General features: G+C 43.7%; 1 protein-coding gene across 8 annotated transcripts in view; it reads left to right on the plus strand.

The window, feature by feature from the left end:
- LOC144692276 (MAP kinase-interacting serine/threonine-protein kinase 1-like) overlaps window positions 1–19,127 on the plus strand; it is an 86,730-nt gene that overhangs the window by 1,130 nt on the left and 66,473 nt on the right. For 3 of the 8 annotated variants that reach the window (XM_078560900.1, XM_078560905.1, XM_078560902.1), the window contains exons 2-3: window positions 4,806–4,868; window positions 14,348–14,462. The exons of 1 other annotated variant lie outside the window; for it this stretch is intronic. In XM_078560900.1, coding sequence (XP_078417026.1) covers window positions 4,806–4,868; window positions 14,348–14,462 — 178 coding nt within the window. Of the gene's footprint in view, window positions 1–18; window positions 85–3,645; window positions 3,734–4,805; window positions 4,869–14,347; window positions 14,463–19,127 lie in introns of all 8 variants that reach the window. 4 more of the 8 variants (XM_078560904.1, XM_078560906.1, XM_078560903.1 and 1 more) reach the window with 3 other exon arrangements.

Below are 19,127 nucleotides of genomic sequence, written 5' to 3' on the forward strand. Positions count from 1 at the left end.
GTTTAAAACCTATTTCAGTTCAGCACTGGATCCGCCGGTGAATAGCTCCAAGGCGTGTGAAACTTTGTATCGCACACCCACGGGGTAAGTGGTTGTTTGTAAATGATGTTTCGAGGATGTAAGTTCTGCTAAACGGTGTGTTAAGCAAAACAAATAATACGGTTTTTGAGGTCTGGAGCTTGAATTGAATTTACTTAATGTGAAATCGACTGTCAGGGCACGGATCAAATATGTAACCTAATGAAAAGTAAATCTAGATTTAAAAGTAGCTTAATTCAAATGCCGATAAAATGTCTCGATCAGTCTCTTAAGCGATGTAGTCGAGATGAAGAATTCGGGGATGGTCAAAACATTCAAGATTTATTTATACTACAACGCGACTGTGAGCTGCAGTTCAAGTTTCAGCCAGACAATATGCTTGTATTACTTGGCTTCTGCTTGAACTCGTATCATCCTGCCCGTGAAGGCACGGACACACGATTAAGCAGAGGTTTCTTTTAAAGGTTAACTATCTAAATATTCAGTCAAAAACAAAACTTGCTGGAAAAACTCATTCTGATGAAGAGCAAAACGGACTCGAAACGTTAACTCTTCTCTTCCTCTCCACAGATGCTGTCAGACCTGCTGAGTTTTTCCAGCAATTTTTGTTTTTGTTTCAGATTTCCAGCATCCGCAGTATTTTGCCTTTATCTTAAATATTCAGAAATATTAAATATTCACAAATATGTTGGTTTAAAATGTATCCAGGGTGCTCACTGAGCGCTTTTGTAAACTAGGTTTCACAACACACTGTATTTATGCTGCAGCGCCAAATCCAACCGTATGACACCACTTGGGAGTCTGACGCCATTTAGTCCCAGCATCAGGCTGAGCCTTTACTCCTGATCAACACTAAGTTTAGCGTCCCTGCAAGGTACAAATCACTTCACACAGACACCAAGCTTACAATATATAAAGGATGTATGTGGGTGGGGGTGAGCTTCATTGAGTAGAATGCCATTTTCTTGTTCCTCAGTTTCAAGGTATTGAGACTTTTGTGCCCTACACCTTGTACAATGCATGCAAATCTGCATTTTATTGCCCAGTTAGTAATTGAAAGGTGTCGTGTGTCTTGTTTTCTTCATTGCTAATAAAATTCAAGGACATAAGTCAAATACATGAAAAATGATGTGTATTTATATGAACATTGGAACTCTTGTGCTTTGGCTAAATGATTATTCCAGTGGGATTCTGTTTTCCCCCTTCTACATGCTCACAATCAGCAGTGGGACTATGAAACCGTCAGCAATGCCATGGGAATTTCCGCTTGGAAATCCAGCATGCAAGTTGGACTTTCTTTCAGGCTCTTAGAATTTGCAACCCTGACTGCAGTTCGTATTTCTGAGTGATCTTTTAAATCAATAGTAGTACTAATGTTAAGGCAGGTGACTCCAGGGAGTACTTGTGAAATGGCATATTTTCAGGGATGGGAAATTTTTCTGACCTCCACCTCCCCCTCTCTGTAATCCAGGGGTTCCCAAACACTTTGGAACTCAGTCTCATAAACTGCCATTCACCTGCTGCTTGCACTAGTGAGACGCAGTTGTGCCTATTAGCAGCTAATGCAGGAGCATTAGAACCTGTGATTGGAGGAGCATTGGGAGGTAAGTGGTGGTGCCTGAGCCTGAGCACCAGTGTGTGTGGGAGCAGCAGCAGCTGCTGGCTGAAACATTGGCCAATTGGGAGAGGTGTTTGGGAAGAAGAACTGATGAGTGAGTGCATGAGCGGGGTGAATGGGGTTGGGAAGAGGGGCTGTTGAGTTAGTGAGTGAGCGGGGTGGTATGGGGCTGGGAAGAGGGGCTGTTGAGTGGGGGGGAACAGGGTTGGGAAGAGGGCCTACTGAGTGAGTGAGTGGGGGGAAAGGGGTTGGTTAGAGGGGCCGCTGAGTGAGTGGGGGTGTACGGTGTTGGGAAAAGGACCTGCTGAGTGAGTGAGTGGGGGAAAGGAGTTGGGAAGAGGGGCTACTGAGTGAGCAACTGGGGAGGACAGGGTTGGGAAGAAAGCTGCTAAGTGACTGAGTGGGGGAAAGGAGTTGGGAAGAGGGGCTACTGAGTGAGCGACTGGGGAGGTCAGGGCTGGGAAGAAAGCTGCTGAGTGAGTGAGTGGGGGGGGCGGGGTTGGGAAGAAGGGCTGCTGAGTGAGTGATACTGTAGGGGAAGGGGGTTCACTGATATTGACTAGCAATTGTTTCACAACATACTGATAAATTTTGTAATTAGCTGCTTCATTGCATTGTCAAAAAATGTAGCTAGATTAATTAAATTATTTTCAAATGTACCAATGAAAGTGCAACAAATGCAGAAAAAAATTACATGCAATGTTTTTATCCAATTATCATACAACGTGGTGTCAAACTGTTTACCTTTATTGTAACTCTTCCTGTTGTAACTTTTTCAAAACATGTCATTAGAGGGGTAGTTAAATAAACAGCCTGTAGGGGTACACAAAAAGTTGGTAAATCTGAACAGACATACATGACCAAAAAGGTTTGGGAACCACAGTTTTACTTGAAATGTAATTGCGATGTGACTGTTTCTGTGTACCCTTCCACTCTTAAGCAAAGTGGCTTTGAAGCCTTTCTCCTCCATTTCTGATTGGTGTTTGAGAGACCCTGAACAGACATCCTGTTAGATTTTATCTTGACGATCATGTAATCCTCATCATGGGAGCAAGACTGAATGATCCCAGCTAGTATATTGTAATGATCTGAGGTCAGGACTTGGAGTTAAAGCTCAATTGACAAACAACAAGCAGAGATATGTAGGTTTGTTTTGGGGTGGAGGGTTTGGTTTCCCACGTGTAATAGCTCTACCATAGGTACTGGTGTTAGAGGCAGTTTCTTATAGAATTATGTGTGACTTCCTCTGTCTTCAGACATTAGACAGTATAGTATGTAGGCAGTAGTAGAATCTAACTACTGATGTATTGCAACAGTCATGCTCTGATGGATCAAAACTACAATTTACAGTTCATCTAATTCTGAATATTAAATCATGTAGCAATACAGTTGTGTGGCTGTGTTAAGAGCATCAGGGTTTAAACATGTGCCCATAGGTTCAAATTACCTGCTTCTAGAATCAAGCTTGTCTGAAATGTGTTACATGTCTGAAAATAATACTAGATGATACATGTGCAGGAATGAGGGGGACATTTTCTCCCATCAATTTTCTTCTCTCTTGGCTTTTGGTGTTTGGTGCACTGCTCAGGTGATAACTATTTGTGAGCCTTGATGGTGAGTGCAGGTGGGCTATTTGATGTTGGGGAGCCACAGCTGAGCCTGATGCCAACCTCATCTGTCAGCAGGGGTTATTGGAGTCCAACCAAGAATGAGAATCTTTGTTGAGTATATTTTTCCCCTGACTGACATCAGTTAACTCAACACAGAGCGGGGATCAATTATAGGGCACCACTGTCTATTCAGCCGCTCCCCTGTATTGAGCTCTTGAGGGCAGCTGAGGGCATGTTTTGGTAATGGAAGGCTGGCATCAAGCTGAAGGAGAAGGCTTTCACATTGTGAATTTGTGAAGATGTCAGTTCACTGGTATTGTTGAGGCTCACAGTGGATAACAATCTCCCTGTGTGCTGATTTAATTCTTTCATCTCCAGCCATTAACTTCTCTACCTGATCTCCTGATTCTGTCTAATCACATGAATGAGTACAGTGTGTGAAAATGTGTCACAAAATGAATTAAGGGTGAGTTTCTCTTGTGATTCAGTATGTTGTTCACTCCTGCTTGCTTTTTTAAATTCGTTCATGGGATGCGGGCATGCGCGTTTAAAAAGATGTTACTGTTAAAGGATTATGAACGCATCTCAATGTTATATGAGGCAAACTCCCTGCCTTATTTTTCATTTGGGTGTATTATTTTGTACTGAAAAGGGTGAAAAATAACAGTTTCACAAGAGTGCAACAAGCTGAACTTTTTGTATAGCCCAAACAGCCAAAGTGGAGCGGATGGATGCTCAGGAGGGCAGAGTTGGAAAACAGAAGGTGTGTGCTGAGTAATAGGATTGAGGAAGCTGAATTTCTAAAGCCTTTTCAAGTAATGAAGCATGTTGTGACTGAAGTAGTTATAACAATGTTCCAGCAAGAGAAAAAACCTTTTAAGAAGATAAAATATTTTGCCACATTGGTTATACTATAACCAATCAGGATTGCAATAAATTTAAGACAGGAGCTTGATTATTAGGTTCAGGTAACAATTCTACAAACCTTGTAATGTTTATCTGATTGGATTTTTAATCAGTTAGATTAGTTTAATGATTTTCTTTGCTATCTATCTTTTATAAACCATCAAAACATCTGTTCAGGATAAAAATGTCACTATGTATCCATCATTATTCTCTACATAGAGGTTTGAAGCCCCTCAGTAGAATTAATGCTGACAATTCCCTAACAGTTGCCACTACCCTATTACATAATTCAAACTTGGTTATTTGCTCTGTGTAGCTATTGGTGACTTGGGAAATATCAGTAGTTATAACACAAGATTACAGAGAGTACTGGGGATATATATTAATGTTCATTGTGTAGCTGATTTAATATGTTTAAAGCACTTTGGAGGAAGGGGTAAGGAAGGAAATTAAGAATATCCTTGTTGAAATGTTAACTATCATTGAAGGCCTGCGCCTGGGGAATTTACAGAGAATCAGGGCTTCTTACTTAGTCTGTGAATAATGGTCTGCTGTAACCATATATTCAGTAGGGTTGTTTCTTTTTTTGATTAGTTCCTCTAAAATGCAACTAATTTTACTTTGTCACTCAGTTGGCAGATATGGTGAGGCAGAGCAAGATAACAGAACTGACAAACTTTCAATGCTCCTTTAAGGTAAGCATTACAAAGGCAAATATTAATTTTACTTTAACAGAAACAGCTAGTGGGGGTGTAATATTCAGAAGATTCATGCTACTGCCTCAGAATCATGGAGTTACTGAAATTGTTGTGTCTGATATTTTGTGTAATTTGGAAGAAGTTGAACCAATTGAGTGCTGTAGAGGAAGGCAATTAGGTAAAAGCAAAAAACTGCGGATGCTGGAAATCCAAAACAAAAACAAAAATACCTGGAAAAACTCGGCAGGTCTGGCAGCATCTGTGGAGAGGAACACAGTTAACGTTTCGAGTCCGAATGACCCTTCAACAGAACTAAGAAAAAATAGAAGAGAGGTGAAATATAAGCTGGTTTAAGAGGGGGTGGTGGGACAAGTAGAGCTGGATAGAGGGCCAGTAATAGGTGGAGATAACCAAAAGATGTCACAGACAAAATGACAAAGAGGTGTTGAAGGTGGTGATATTATCTAAGGAATGTGCTAATTAAAGGTAGAAAGCAGGACAAGCAAGGTACAGATAGCCCTCGGGTGGGGTGGGGTGAAGGAATCGAAAAAGGCTAAAAGGTAGAGATAAAGCAATGGATTTTCCACCATGGGTGGAAAACCTCGGTTAAGGAAGAAGGAGGACATGTCAGAGGAACTGTTTTTGAAACTGGCATCATCAGAACAGATGCGACGGAGGCGAAGGAACTGAGAGAATGGGATGGAGTCCTTGCAGGAAGCGGAGTGTGAGGAGCTGTAGTCGAGGTAGCTGTGGAAGTCGGTAGGCTTGTAATGGATATTGGTGGACAGTCTATCACCAGAAATTGAGACAGAGAGGTCAAGCAAGGGAAGCGAAGTGTCAGAGATGGACCATGTGAAAATGATGGAGGGGTGGAAATTGGAAGCAAAATTAATAAATTTTTCCAGTTCCAGACGAGAGCGTGAAGCAGCACCGAAGTAATCATCGATGTACTGGAGAAAGAGTTGTGGGGGGGGCTGGAGTAGGACTGGAACAAGGAATGTTCCACAAACCCCATAAAGAGACAGGCATAGCTGGGGCCCACGCGGGTACCCATAGCCACACCTTTTATTTGGAGGAAGTGAGAGGAGTTTAAGGAGAAATTGTTCAGTGTGAGAACAAGTTCAGCCAGACGGAGGAGAGTAGTGGTGGATGGGGATTATTCAGGCCTCTGTTCGAGGAAGAAGCAAAGAGCCATCAGACCATCCCGGTGGGGGATGGAGGTGTAGAGGGATTGGACGTCCGTGGTGAAGAGGAGGCGGTTGGGGCCAGGGAACTGGAAGTTGTTGATATGATGTAGAGTGTCAGAGGAATCATGGATGTAGGTGGGAAGGGACTGGACAAGGGGAGAGGGAATGGAGTCGAGATAGCAAGAAATGAGTTCCGTGGGGCAGGAACAGGCTGACACGATCGGTCTGCCGGGACAATCCTAATTTGTGGATTTTGGGTAGGAGGTAGAAGTGGGCTGTTGACAGGGCCCTCAACCGTGTCCGGCCCACCTCCCGCGCATCCGCCCTCACACCTTCCTCTCCCTCCCAGAAACATGATAGGGTCCCCCTTGTCCTCACTTATCACCCCACCATCCACAGTTTTTTGCTTTTATCAAGGTGTATGATTTGCTGGACTCTGTTTTCTCCTGGCCCTCTTCTCGGCCAGCTGAGCTTTTTGTTTTTGCTTGCCTCTTCCAAAGCCCTTCCAGGCTGCCTCCAGAGTCCATGCTGTCAGTGACTGTCTCCCAGTTGTCAGTTTCAGTGCCCGTCATCTTCATATCTTGTTTGGATGAGTGCTTGTAGTGGAGGTATGGATGCCCAGGAGATGGTGACCCAGTGACCAATTCATTGGTCTTTGCGTATATGGCTATCATCCATCCAATTTCATGTGGCCATGTCAGCGCAGACACTGTTGGCTTAGCAATGAGTGTACGCTGATGGAATTAGCAAGCTCCAAGACCTCCGAGTTAGTGACCTGTCCTGCCAAGAGATGTTGAGGATAAGTCTGAGACAGCGAAGGTGGAAACTGTTCAACCTTTTCTCCTGCTTGGCATATGTTGTGCAGGCCTCACCACTGTAGTGGAGTGCATTGAGGATGCAGGCTTGATAGACATGCAGTTTTGGTATTCTTAGGCAGGTAGCTGTTGCTCCACACTTTCTTATTCAGTTTGGACATAACAGCTGCAATGTTTGCGATGCATGTATTGATTTCGGCATCAAGTGACAGATCGCTGGTGATTGTGGAGCCTAGATATGTGAAGCTTTCAACAACTTCCAGTGTCACATTGTCAGTGCCAGAAAATGGTGGTATGGCAACATCCTGGTCCATGGCATTTGTCTTCCTGATGCTGATGGTGAAACTAAACTCTTTACAGGTGTGTGAAAGAAAAGAGGAGATCACACTGAGCAGCTTCGGCAGATAGCCAACTTTCTCCATAGCATAAATAGAGGGTCTCTGCTCACACAGTGAAATGCCTTGGTGGGATTGACGTTTGTTCATGGTATTTCTCCTGCAGCTGCCAGACCAAGATCATGTCAATTGTAGATCTTCCAGTTCTGAAACCACACTGGGATTCAGGGTAGATGCGTTCAGCCAGGAACTGCGATCTGACAAGGACAACATGGGCAAATATTTTTCCCATGATTCTCAGCAGGAAGATGCCTCGATAGTTGTTGCAATTGTTGCCGTCTTCCTTGTCACTGGGTCATAATCTTTGCATCGCGCATAACCTGGGGCACTTCCCCCTCCAGCAGAGACAGAGAGGTTTGTGCAGATGCTGCAGGAGTGCTGATTTCCCGTGTTTGATGTGCTCAGATGGTATAGCATCAGTGCCTGGAGCTTTGTCCTTGGCAAGCAACTCAATAGCTTTGCTAAGCTCCTCCACTGTGGGTTCAATATTTAGCTCTTCTGTAAAGGGCAGGCCTTCAGTAGTGTTTAGAGCTTCCTTGGTGACAGTATTCTCCCTAGAGTACAGCTCATGGTAGTTCATTGCCCACCTCACCAACTGTTGACTGCAGTCGATGATGACCTCCCCTGCCTTTGCTGTCAGTGGAGCCATTTTCTTGCTGATGAACCTGTTACCGTTTTGATCCCTTGACATAAAGGCTGCATTTGACCAAGTGTGGCATCGAAGAGCCCTAGCAAAATTTGAGACAATGGGAATCGGGAAAAACTCAGCTGGTTGGAGTCATACCTAGCACACAGGAGTATGGTTGTGATTGTTGGAGGTCAATCATCTCAGTCCCAGGACATCACTGCAGGATTTCCTCAGGATAGTGTCCTAGGCCCAGCCATCTCCAGCTGCTTCATCAATGACCTTCCTTCCATCATAAAGGTCAGAAGTGCGAATGCGCAATCATCAGCGAACAATGTTTAGCACCATTTGCAACTCCTCGGATACTGAAGCAGTCCATGTCCAAATGCAGCAAGACATGGACAATATCCAGACTTGGGCTGATAAGTGACATTCATGCCAGGCAATGACCATCTCCAACAAGAGAGAATCTAACCATCGCCCCTTGATGTTCAATGGCATTACCATTGCTGAATCTCTCACTATCAATATCCCAGGGGTTACCATTGACCAGAACTGAACTGGGCTAGCCATATAAATACTGTGGCTACAAGAGCAGGTCAGAGACTAGGAATCCTGTGATGAGTAACTCACCTCCTGACTCCCCAAAGCCTGTCCACCATCTACAAGGCATAAGTCAGGAGTGTGATGGAATACTGTCCACTTGCCTGGGTGAGTGCAGCTCCAACAATACTCAAGAAGCTTGACGCTATCCAGGACAAGGCAACTCGCTTGATTGGCACCCCTTGCACAAACATTCACTCCCTCCACCACCGACGCACAGTAGCAGTGTGTACCATCTATAAGATGCACTGCAGAAACTTACCAAGGCTCCTTAGACAGCACTTTCCAAACCCATGACCGCAGCTACCTGGAAGGACAAGGGCAGCAGACACATAGGAACACCATTACCTGGAAGTTTCCCTCCAAGCCACTCACCATCCTAACTTGGAAATATATCGCTGTTCCTTCATTGTTGCTGAGTCAACATCCTGGATCTCCCTCCCTAACAGCACTGTGGGTGTACCTATACCACAGGGACTGCAGTGGATTAAGAAGATAGCTCACCACCACCTTCTTAAGGACATTTCGAGTTAGGAAATAAATCCTGGCCTAGCCAGCAGCATCCACATCCTGTAAATGAATAAAATAAATAAATAAATTTCCCTGAGTTGGAGGACATCTGGACTGGAAACTCTGTCAAAGTTGTAACCAGTAGTCATTGGCACACTGCCTGCAGTCTGTTGGACTTTAGTTCAAGTATCTCTTAGTGAATTCAGACTCTTCTTGCTCAGGTCTCTCTTGTAACTAATGAGAGTGGACCGCTTTCCTAAAATGAACGGTTCTATCACAGTGATGTTTGCTTGAACCAGTCAGCATTTTTTTGATCTTGCTTCCCATATGTTGAGATTATGGCATTGTAGATGGTGTCTTAAAGTATTTTCCATTTTGCTTCTGCCAGAGAGTGCCTGTTCAGACAAGTCAATGAACTGTTGTTTTGTATCTGGGTAAGCAGTATTGTTGACATGATACGAGGACAGCATTTCTGTTTTGAATGAAAAAGCTTCAAGGGCTGCACCCTCACCTTGGTGCACACTAGGGAGTCACCTGTATTGCATTCAGTGCTGTGGTAGTTGCATATGTTGAGAATGCTGTTCAGAAAGCCATGTCTGGTGGTGATCAGATCAAGCTGGTGCCAGTGCCCTGATCCAGATGCCTCTAGGATGCCTTGTGGCTTGGCTTGTTCTGAAAGAAGGTGTTAGGTACGCAAAGCTTGTGGTAGCAGCAGAATTCAAGTAGTCTCTCTCCGTTCTCATTTATCTTTTCCAGGCCATGATGTCTCGGGCAGGAGGTCTGTGTCCGCTCCTGCGTTGAAATCCCTCCATAGGTAAAGATGTTCTGACTTGGAGATTCTGCTGATGGCAGTGTCAAGCCCCTCACAGAACTGGTCTTTCACCTGTGGAGTGGAGCGAAGTGTTGAAGCAAAGATACTCGGGACGTTAATTGGCTCGGCTTAAGTTGAGGGGCAAATGGACATAAAATGTTCTGAACCATTTGTGGCGGGTCTATCGTTGAGAGTAGCCAGTTCTCTGAACTTTTACCCTGCCAGATGAACGTGCAATGTATTTCTTTCAGTGATCTGCTCTCGGCGAGCCTGGTCCCTTGCTATGTTGATGTTTACCCTAACAAGTTCCATGACAATCACAGCTGTTTGTGCATGTGATTGACCAGCTGCAAGTTGTTTGTCAGTCTCGTGCACATGGTCCTGACGTTCCAGCTTGCCAATTGAATAGTTGGCAACTTCTTTCTGTTCATTTGTTTTGTTTATTTACCTGGTGTGATGGATCCTGCCTACTGTTTGAGCAGAGACTCTAAGCTCCAAGCACCCATAGAAGCACATGGACCATGGCGGGTCAGCATCTTATTCATCGGAGGCTGCCTGACTTGAGGTGGGCGGTGGCTGGCCAGTGGGACACAGTAGCCCCTTCCACCATTGGAGACAACCCCTAGCACCCATTCTCTATTTCATTTGAGTTGGGCTTATCACTCGTAACTGCTGTCTTCCATGTTGTGTTAATGCTCTGCAGAAAACTGGAGTGTCCTCTCCAGGGCGCAAACCTAGGCAAAATTTATGGAGACCCTAGACTGCCCAACTATCAGGGTTCCCCTCTCAACCTCGTTGGTTGAGTCCAAAGGAGTGTAAAGCATTACATTTGGTGCCAGCTTGGTTGCATGTGTTGCTAGAAAGATGACATATTTAGGCATCAGTCCACCTTTGGGCTCCACTCCAGTTTTATTGTCAGAGTTTACTCCCTTAGCCTTCAGATCTTCTGCGGCATCCACAAGATAGTGGAGCTGTTTGCCCATAGCTGGGGGTTTGGTCCGTGAGTGCCACAGTGTGTCTATATGTCAGTGGGTACTGCATGTCGGGGGGCCAAATCTCCTCTGAGTTCCTCTGAAGCTATAGCCCGGTGCCGCGAGAAACTTCATTTCCATGTGTCGCCATGAGGAAGCACAACTGAGGACTTGCCAGTGGAAGGGCTGTGTACTGATGGGAAATACCTTAATATTTGGCTTTCTTTATTGCATTGCTGCTAGCCAGTGGTGTAGGCTGAAACTGATAAACAAACTATCAAACAAAAGCAGAAAGCATGCTAACTGTATTCACCCACACACTAGACACATCACATCGCCTTGTTGGACACACAGTGGAGTATAGGAGCTGGGATGGCATCTGTGTAGAATGTTGGGTTTTTTGCATGATAATCGGAATCAATCCAAACTGGAGTGAAAGTGCCTTTCCTAACCTAACATTGATTTCACATGGGAGAGTTAGAGATGCAGTTTTTTCTTTGCAGAACATATACTATATGTGTAGGTATTCTAATTGGTGACAGATCTGGGACTAATTTTGAGTGGAAATACACTTTCCTACCATTTGTAGGTAGCATCTATTTGTCTAGCGCTTTCCAGTATCTTAGTTTTTCTGTCCCTTCCTGGAATACTCATCTCCCATTTTGTCTGCACTGTATCTCCAAAGTTTGTTTTGCTCTCCACTTCTCTCCAGTTTAGATTCCTCCCCGTGACGGTTTGTATAGCTTGACAAAACCCCATCATCCCATTGATGTGAAAGGAATTGCAATTGCATGAAAGCTCTGTGTAACCCATAAATGTGCAAACAAAAAGTGAACTACTTGAGTTTGAAAAGGAAACCTCTATAAATTAAGATAACCCTGAAAGAAGACTTTATGTATGGAATTAGTGATTAAAAAGATATATGCCTGACTTCACTCACTGTTTCCTGTGGTGCATCCTCAGTAATTACTCAGCCTTCCATAAATGAATTGCATGGTTGCTTCATTTGGAGAAACAAGATTGTTTGCAGACCTTCAGAATGTATATTGTAAATGCTGCATTAACTGAGATAGAGGAGAAGAATTGGTTTGAAAGCAGAGGGTGGAGTTGTAGACGTTGGTTGGTGTCAGGTGATGTCAAATTATTGGACCCAGGATTAGATATTCAATACTGTCAATACCAGATAGATCACGGTAAGATCCAGTTACAGGAAATGAGGGAGTGATGGAAATACAAAAATAAATAAATCAGCCTGTACTGATATTCTAAAACTAAAATATAAAGGTGTCTCTTTCCCTTTGCCTCCTTCCCCAAACTGCCAAATAGATGCTACATACAAGTAGCAGGAAAGTGTATTTCCACTCAAAATTAGTCCCAGACCTGTCACCAAGGCACATTTTACTAAAATACTATTGAAGTCTACTAGAATAACCGCACATATGGTATATGTCCTGCAAAGAAATGGTATTCTCTTAATTCTCCCAAGTGAAATCAAAGTTAGGTTAGGGAAGGCACTTTCACTCCAGTTTGGATTGATTCCGACTATCATGCAAAAAAAAACAACATTCTACACAGATGCCATCCCAGCTCCCATACTCCACTGTGTGTCCAACAGCTCAATGTGATGTGTCTAGTGTGTGGGTGAATAGAGTTAGCATGCTTTCTGCTTTTGCATGCTAGTTTGTTTCTCAGTTTCAGCCTACACCACCGGCTAGCAGCAGTGCGTAAAAGAGAGCCTGGGTAAATGGGAGATTTAGTTTAGTACTGATCCACACAGCCTAAGCAATCTTCAGCATTAATCTAATTGAGGCAGTGTTATTGGCTCAAATTATTATTGTGGTTTTTGGGATAAGGCTGGGGAAATTGGCATAGATTCCCATGACTGACTTTTCCGGAGACTGCCACTGAAAGCACGCTCTGTAGATGTTGGGCAAGGACCAGATTGGCCTGGTTGTGATGTTTCCATGGTCAGTTAGCCTTCTATCATTTGCTGTGCAAGGTCAAGTGTATAGCTACAGTGCTTGTAGAACTATACTCCAAAAAGCTGAGGCATTTGGGAGAGAAGTAAAGGGCAAAAAGAACGAATGGATACAGTTGACTTTGACAGGAAATGATTTGTTGTTTTAAAGTGACTAAAGTTACAGATATCCACTTTACAGAAAGGGGACTTTCTCAAGTTTTCACTCCTGTCCAAACCTATAGCGTTCAATTCCATCGCAGGGTGATGAATATTCTTTTGGAGATTGCATGTGGAAATAGGACTTACCCATTTTTAACAGTTTCAACTGAATTTGTGTTGGCCTGTTTGGCTCAGTGAACCTCATCAGTGAACAGCAGAGCCATAAGTATGAGAATTTTGTTCTCAATCTCTGTCTCTTTGGAGATAGCTAGGACATTATTCAGAGCAGTGCAACTGGCATCAATGCTTGTGAGATAAGGGAGGGAAAACTGGCCAGTGACCCTGCTCCTGATTGCTCCCTGGTGATTTTTGCTAGCAAGGGTGTGTGTAGACACAGCTGAGGGCAGGATTGAGTTCTGTTGCAATGTCCTCACAATCGAATGGCCTACTAACTCTGTTTGGCAGACGCGCCTGAATATTGGCCACTTGGGCAAGGGACTGTCACCAGTTGTTGCAGATGGAACCATATCCAGAAAGGAATGATTGCCGGAGGGAGGGAGGATAAAAAATGAGCAGAGAAAAATAATTTCAGAAAGCTGCTATACAACAATTGATGAGCATCTTCAATTGTGAATGAAGTGATGAGCATATGGAATAGAAGAGATTTTCCATTGATTTTGGAGGAATATATAAAACATATTCTGTATAACTGTGTAGCCATAAACAGTTGAGAGAGAGAAGCAGCAGATGGCCAACTCTAATATTAAACTCCTCTGGGAAATGGTTTTGTCTGCAGTTTCCCACTTGGTGGGTTTCTGATTTTTAGCTGTATTATTACAAAGATGGTGAATTGAGCATTTCCCTACAAAGGAGGAAAAGGAAAGACTCAAACAGGTGAGCCAGCATGAATTTCTTTTTATGGATGATTGATTAAATAGTGTTGATGCAAAGGACTGAGGAATTAGCTATCTCATTGCTACCAGGATGGGTTATCAAGTAGCTTACATTGAGGGAAAGAAAGCAGTGTTTGAATGGAGAACCTTGTGCTAAAGTTATTTTTCCCCTTAGATACTACTGGGCTTGGAAACCTCTTTGGTTGGCTCTGTAAGAAGGGACATTTGAGCTGAACTCACATTTATGCCAATGTGATTTGGACAGTGAATCAATTTAGGCAGTTCATGCACTTCCCCAATGTTACAGTTCACAGAACAGCATTATTGAAATTACTGACTGTGCTCTTTGGCAGAATGAGAACTATGGTGAACAGGGATTTTAGAATACAAGGCTAAAATGTTTAAAATGAGAGGGGCAGAGAATTCTCTCTCCTCACCTCCCCATAAAAAAAACTCCTGAGTCACAGCCTTTTGTTGCCTGAGATAATACTCTGGCATTACAGTTAAATACTTTTTTTGTACTAAAGTAATTGATTGCCGCTTACAGTTGCAGAGCACTCGACTCTCCCCAGTCCCTGTAAGTGATTTGAACAGCAGCAGCTCTATTCACCCAGCGACCAACTATCCTGAAGAAATTACTCAGAATTCACAAACAAGACCAGGTATCAAATATATTTTCCTTTTTAGACAACCATTTCAATACTTGAACAAAAACTGGATATCTGAAATAAAACTAGAAAATGCCGGAAACAGCAGACCAGGCAGCATTTGTGGAGAGAAAAAAACAAAAGTTAATGTTTCATCAGAAGTGTATTTCTATACTTAATATTCTCTACATGTCTGTGTTGGTTATTTCAATATCTTACTATTGATTCAAAATATTACCTTGAGCCAAAAGAAACTTGTAAAGGTGAAAAGCGTAACCAGCTAGCGTTATTTGCTCTTTCAAATGCTTAACCAACCTGCTGTGTGTTTCTATAAAGAATGTATTTGTAAGTGTGTGTACCAGCATTTGTTACTTTTTTGTTTTTTTATATATTCTTGATGTTCTTAAGTGTACTAGGGGCTTTTCAACATTCTGTAATGGTGATACATGCAGTACTTTAATTTTCACCATCTCATGCACATCCTTGTATAGTGGACCTGCCATCGCATGCACCTTACTGCCCAGTTAATATGCCATCACATGTAGCTCTTTGCACATCACATTGCCATCACTATATCCCATGAAGCCCTCGTAACTACATGGGACCCTGCTATGTATCTGACTCTGCATCTTAAACCGTGCAGACTTGCTGAGCATTGATGAAACTTGTCCATGTAAAGTGGCTTGGATTGAGATGCAGATCATGCATGGAGGGGATGGTGGTGCGGTCACACTATCCCATTGTTATCAGGTGGCCATTTATCATTTGTTCTACAGTGCTAATTCCATCGACAAACATTCACTCCCTCCACCACCACTGAACAGCGGCAGCAGTGTGTACCATCTACAAGATGCACTGCAGGAACTCACCAAGGCTCCTTAGACAGCACCTTCCAAACAGGCAACCTCTCCACCTGGACGGACAAGGGCAGCAGACACAAGGGAATACCACTGCCTGGAAGTTGCCCTCCAAGCCACTCTCAATCTTGACTTGGAAATATATCACTGTTGCTGGGTCAAAATCCTAGAACTCCCTCCCTAACAGCACTGTGGGTGTACCTACAGCAAATGGACTGTAGCAGTTCAAGAAGGCAGCTTACCACCACCTTCTCAAGGGCAATTAGGGATGGGCAATAAATGCTGGCCTAGCCAGCAATGCCCACATCCCATGGATGAATTTAAAAAAAAACAAAATTTGACACCAGGTCACATAAGGAGGTATTAGGCCAAAATCTTGGTCCAAGAGGTAGGCTTTAAGGAGTGCCTTAAAGGAGGAGACAGGTGAGAAGTGGAAAGGTTTAAGAAGAGAATCCCAAAGGGGGAGGTCATCCTGCTTTTCTCACCCCTCTTCTAGTTGATTCTATCTTTGCTCTTATTTCCTTCTGTTGCGGGAGAGTAGTGTGACTTTATCTGATTTGTGAGTTCTTGTTCAAAACAACTTGGTCACGTTGCTAAAATATACGATGAGATTAAATCTTCTGATGAACACTACACTTGCTGATATGGTGAGTTGAAAGGCTAAGAACACAATTACAAATGGCAAAAACTAGACTGGGCAGCCCTCGTTTTACTTAGCAGTTATAGGTTGTTATGGATAAGTGAGCTTATTATCTGCTAGCATTTAAATAAAAAGGATGAAAATAAGAACTTTTTGAAATTGTGTTGTATATGGGAGGGGCTATGATCTATTTTAGCGATCTGATTGTTATTGGAATTATGAACTTCTTGCTGGAAAATTGGAACTTCTGGCACAAAGCATTTCACGAGAGAAAGAGAAACAAGACAGTTGAAATTGTTTTAATTAAAACAAGGTGGAAAAATAATTCCTTTGGTTAACTACTATAAAAAAAACACTATCTTCATTTTCTTCAGAATCTAAGATGAAGGGCCAAGGTATGTTGTGCAGCATAGCACCAAGGTTGAAAAGAAGAAAATTTGGAGAGATGAGGATTTGAAGTCCAAAGGGGGAAACAAAGGATTTAAAGTAGGATATTGTACAATGAGTCTTCATTTCAACACAGTGAAAGTGGGATTAGGAGTAACAGGAGGAGAGAATTCAGTGTGAATGCTGAGTGACAAATGGTGGTCCGTAAGTACCACCTCCACGGCTTGTAGGTCATAAAAATGCACATTAAAGTACAACACAGAATAATGGGGGTTAAATTGAATAGTCTGAAAAAATGGGCATGGAGAATCATGATGTTGGTTAACTTACACTTGTCCAGTGTAATGCTGACAGCACGCCAACTTTGTGCAGCCATGCTAAGCGTGCTGTTCATTGGTTTCATGCATCAGCAGGGACCTCAAAGCCATAACTTGCTAGCACCAGTTAAAGCTAGTCTGCATCTCTTAAAGAGGATAAAAGCAAAATACTGCGGATGCTGGAACTCTGAAACAAAAACAAAAATTGCTGGAAAAACTCAGCAGGTCTGACAGCATCTGTAGAGAGATGCAGTCCACAGATGCTGTCAGACCTGCTGAGTTTCTCTTAAAGAGGAGGTGCATTGTGGCTGGAGCAGGTGCTGGCAGTCATTTAGGAAGTGAATCTGACCTGGGAAACAATGAATAATGACCCAACATAGGAGAGAGTGAGCTCCAAGGTTTTCGCACACTGCGCTGGAGCCTTTATTGGAGGAGGTGGAAAGTGGAAGACAGGTCCTGTATCTGCAGTAGACCATCCAGACATGCTCAAAAGCCAGAGAGACCAGATAACCATGGGAATCAGTGCCAGTGGACAAGTCCCGAAGAGCTGGTTGCAGTGCCACAAGAAGATGAGCTTCACCTCACCCTCACACTCTTAACACTGTTGCAAGTCTCACACCCACATCTCACAGCTTGCGCACACTGCCAGTTATTCAACCATATGAGTCATATCAGCTCAACACATTGCATAACATTCACTGACACATTTCCATCTCTTGAAGAATAAAATGTGCATAACCAGATGAGAGGCAGGCACACCTGCATATCTTAACCATCATGGTGGAGATGGTGCTGGCCATTATTGGGTTGCCCTTTGATGTGGGTAGGGCTGAAACCATGAAAGGTGACGTTACCTTCATAACAAATCCGCCGTCTCACACCCCACTTTTGCCTCATCCCACACTCAATTCTGATTTACAAGTTATAGACAGTGTAAGCATTGACCTGTTAACGCCCAGCTCCCAACCTGTCACCACTGCAGCATAAGCATACCCTTGTGACTTTCTCTTTTCAGATACTCGATATGCACCTGGCTAGAGAATGGAAGAACACCCCGAAGAGAGTGATGATGAAGATATAGCACCACCACTTGATTTCACACTCTCACCTCAGTGTGGGGGTGACAGAGGGGTAGTGGTAATGTCGCTGGACTCGTGACCCAGGCTAATGCTCTGGGGACATTTCAAACAGATCTAGCAACTCAAGACTGGTCAACCATGAAGCGCTGTGGGCCATCAGCAGCAGCAGAATTGTACTCGATCACAATCTGTAACCTCATGGCCCGGCATACCCCTCACTCTACCATCACCATCAAGCTAGAGGATCAACCCTGGTTCAATGAAGAGTCCAAGAAGGCACACCAGGAGCAGCACCAGGCATAGCTAAAAATGAGGTGTCAACCTGGTGAAGCTACAACACAGGATTACTTGCATGCCTAGCAACATAAACAGCAAGTGATAAACAGAGCTCAGCGATTCCACAACCAACGGATCAGATCTAAGTTCTTTTAAGCTCTGCAGCCCTGCCATATCCAGATGTGAATGGTGGTGGACAATCAAACAACTCACTGGAGGAGGAGGCTCCTCAAATATCCCCATCCTCAATAATGGAGGAGCCCAACACATCAGTGCATAAGATAAGACTGAAGCATTTGCTACAATCTTCAGCCAGAAGTGCTGAGTGGATGATCCATCTCGGCTTCCTCTGGAGGTCCCCAGCATCACAGATGCCGGTCTTCAGCCAATTCTATTCACTCCATGTGATATCAAGAAATAGCTGAAAGCACTAGATATGCAAAGGCTATGGACCCTGATAACATTCCAGCAATAGTACTGAAGACTTGTGCTCCAGAATTTGCCATGCCCCTAGCCAAACTGTTCCAGTACAGCTACAACACAGACATCTACCCAGCTATGTGGAAAATTGCCCATGTATGTACTGTACAGAAAAAGCAGGATAAATCTAGCCCAGCTTCTCAATCATCAGCAAGGTGATGGAAGGGGTCATCAACAGTGCTATCAAGCACCACTTGCTTAGCAATAACCTGTTCACTGACACTCAGTTTGGGTTCTGCCAGGGCCACTCAGTTCCTGACCTCAGTACAGCTTTGGTTCAAACATGGACAAAAGAGCTGAACTCCAGAGGTGAGATGAGGAGAGAATGACTGTCCTTGACCCCAAGGCAGCATTTGACTGAGTGTGGCATCAAGGGACCCTAGCAAAACTGGAGTCAATGGGAATCACGGGAAAACTCTCCGCTGGTTGGAGTCATACCTAGCATAAAGGAAGGTGGTTGTGGTTGTTGGAGGTCAATCATCTCAGCTCCAGGAAATCACTACAGCAGTTCCTCAGGGTAGTGTCCTAGGTCCAGCTATCTTCAGTTGCTTCATCAATGACCTTCCTTCCATAAGGTCAGAAGTGGGGATGTTCGCTGATGATTGCACCATGTTCAGCAGCATTCGAGACCCCTCAGATATTGA

The sequence above is a fragment of the Cetorhinus maximus genome, chromosome 17 (genome assembly GCF_964194155.1).
Source record: "Cetorhinus maximus chromosome 17, sCetMax3.hap1.1, whole genome shotgun sequence".
Classification (NCBI taxonomy): domain Eukaryota; kingdom Metazoa; phylum Chordata; class Chondrichthyes; order Lamniformes; family Cetorhinidae; genus Cetorhinus; species Cetorhinus maximus.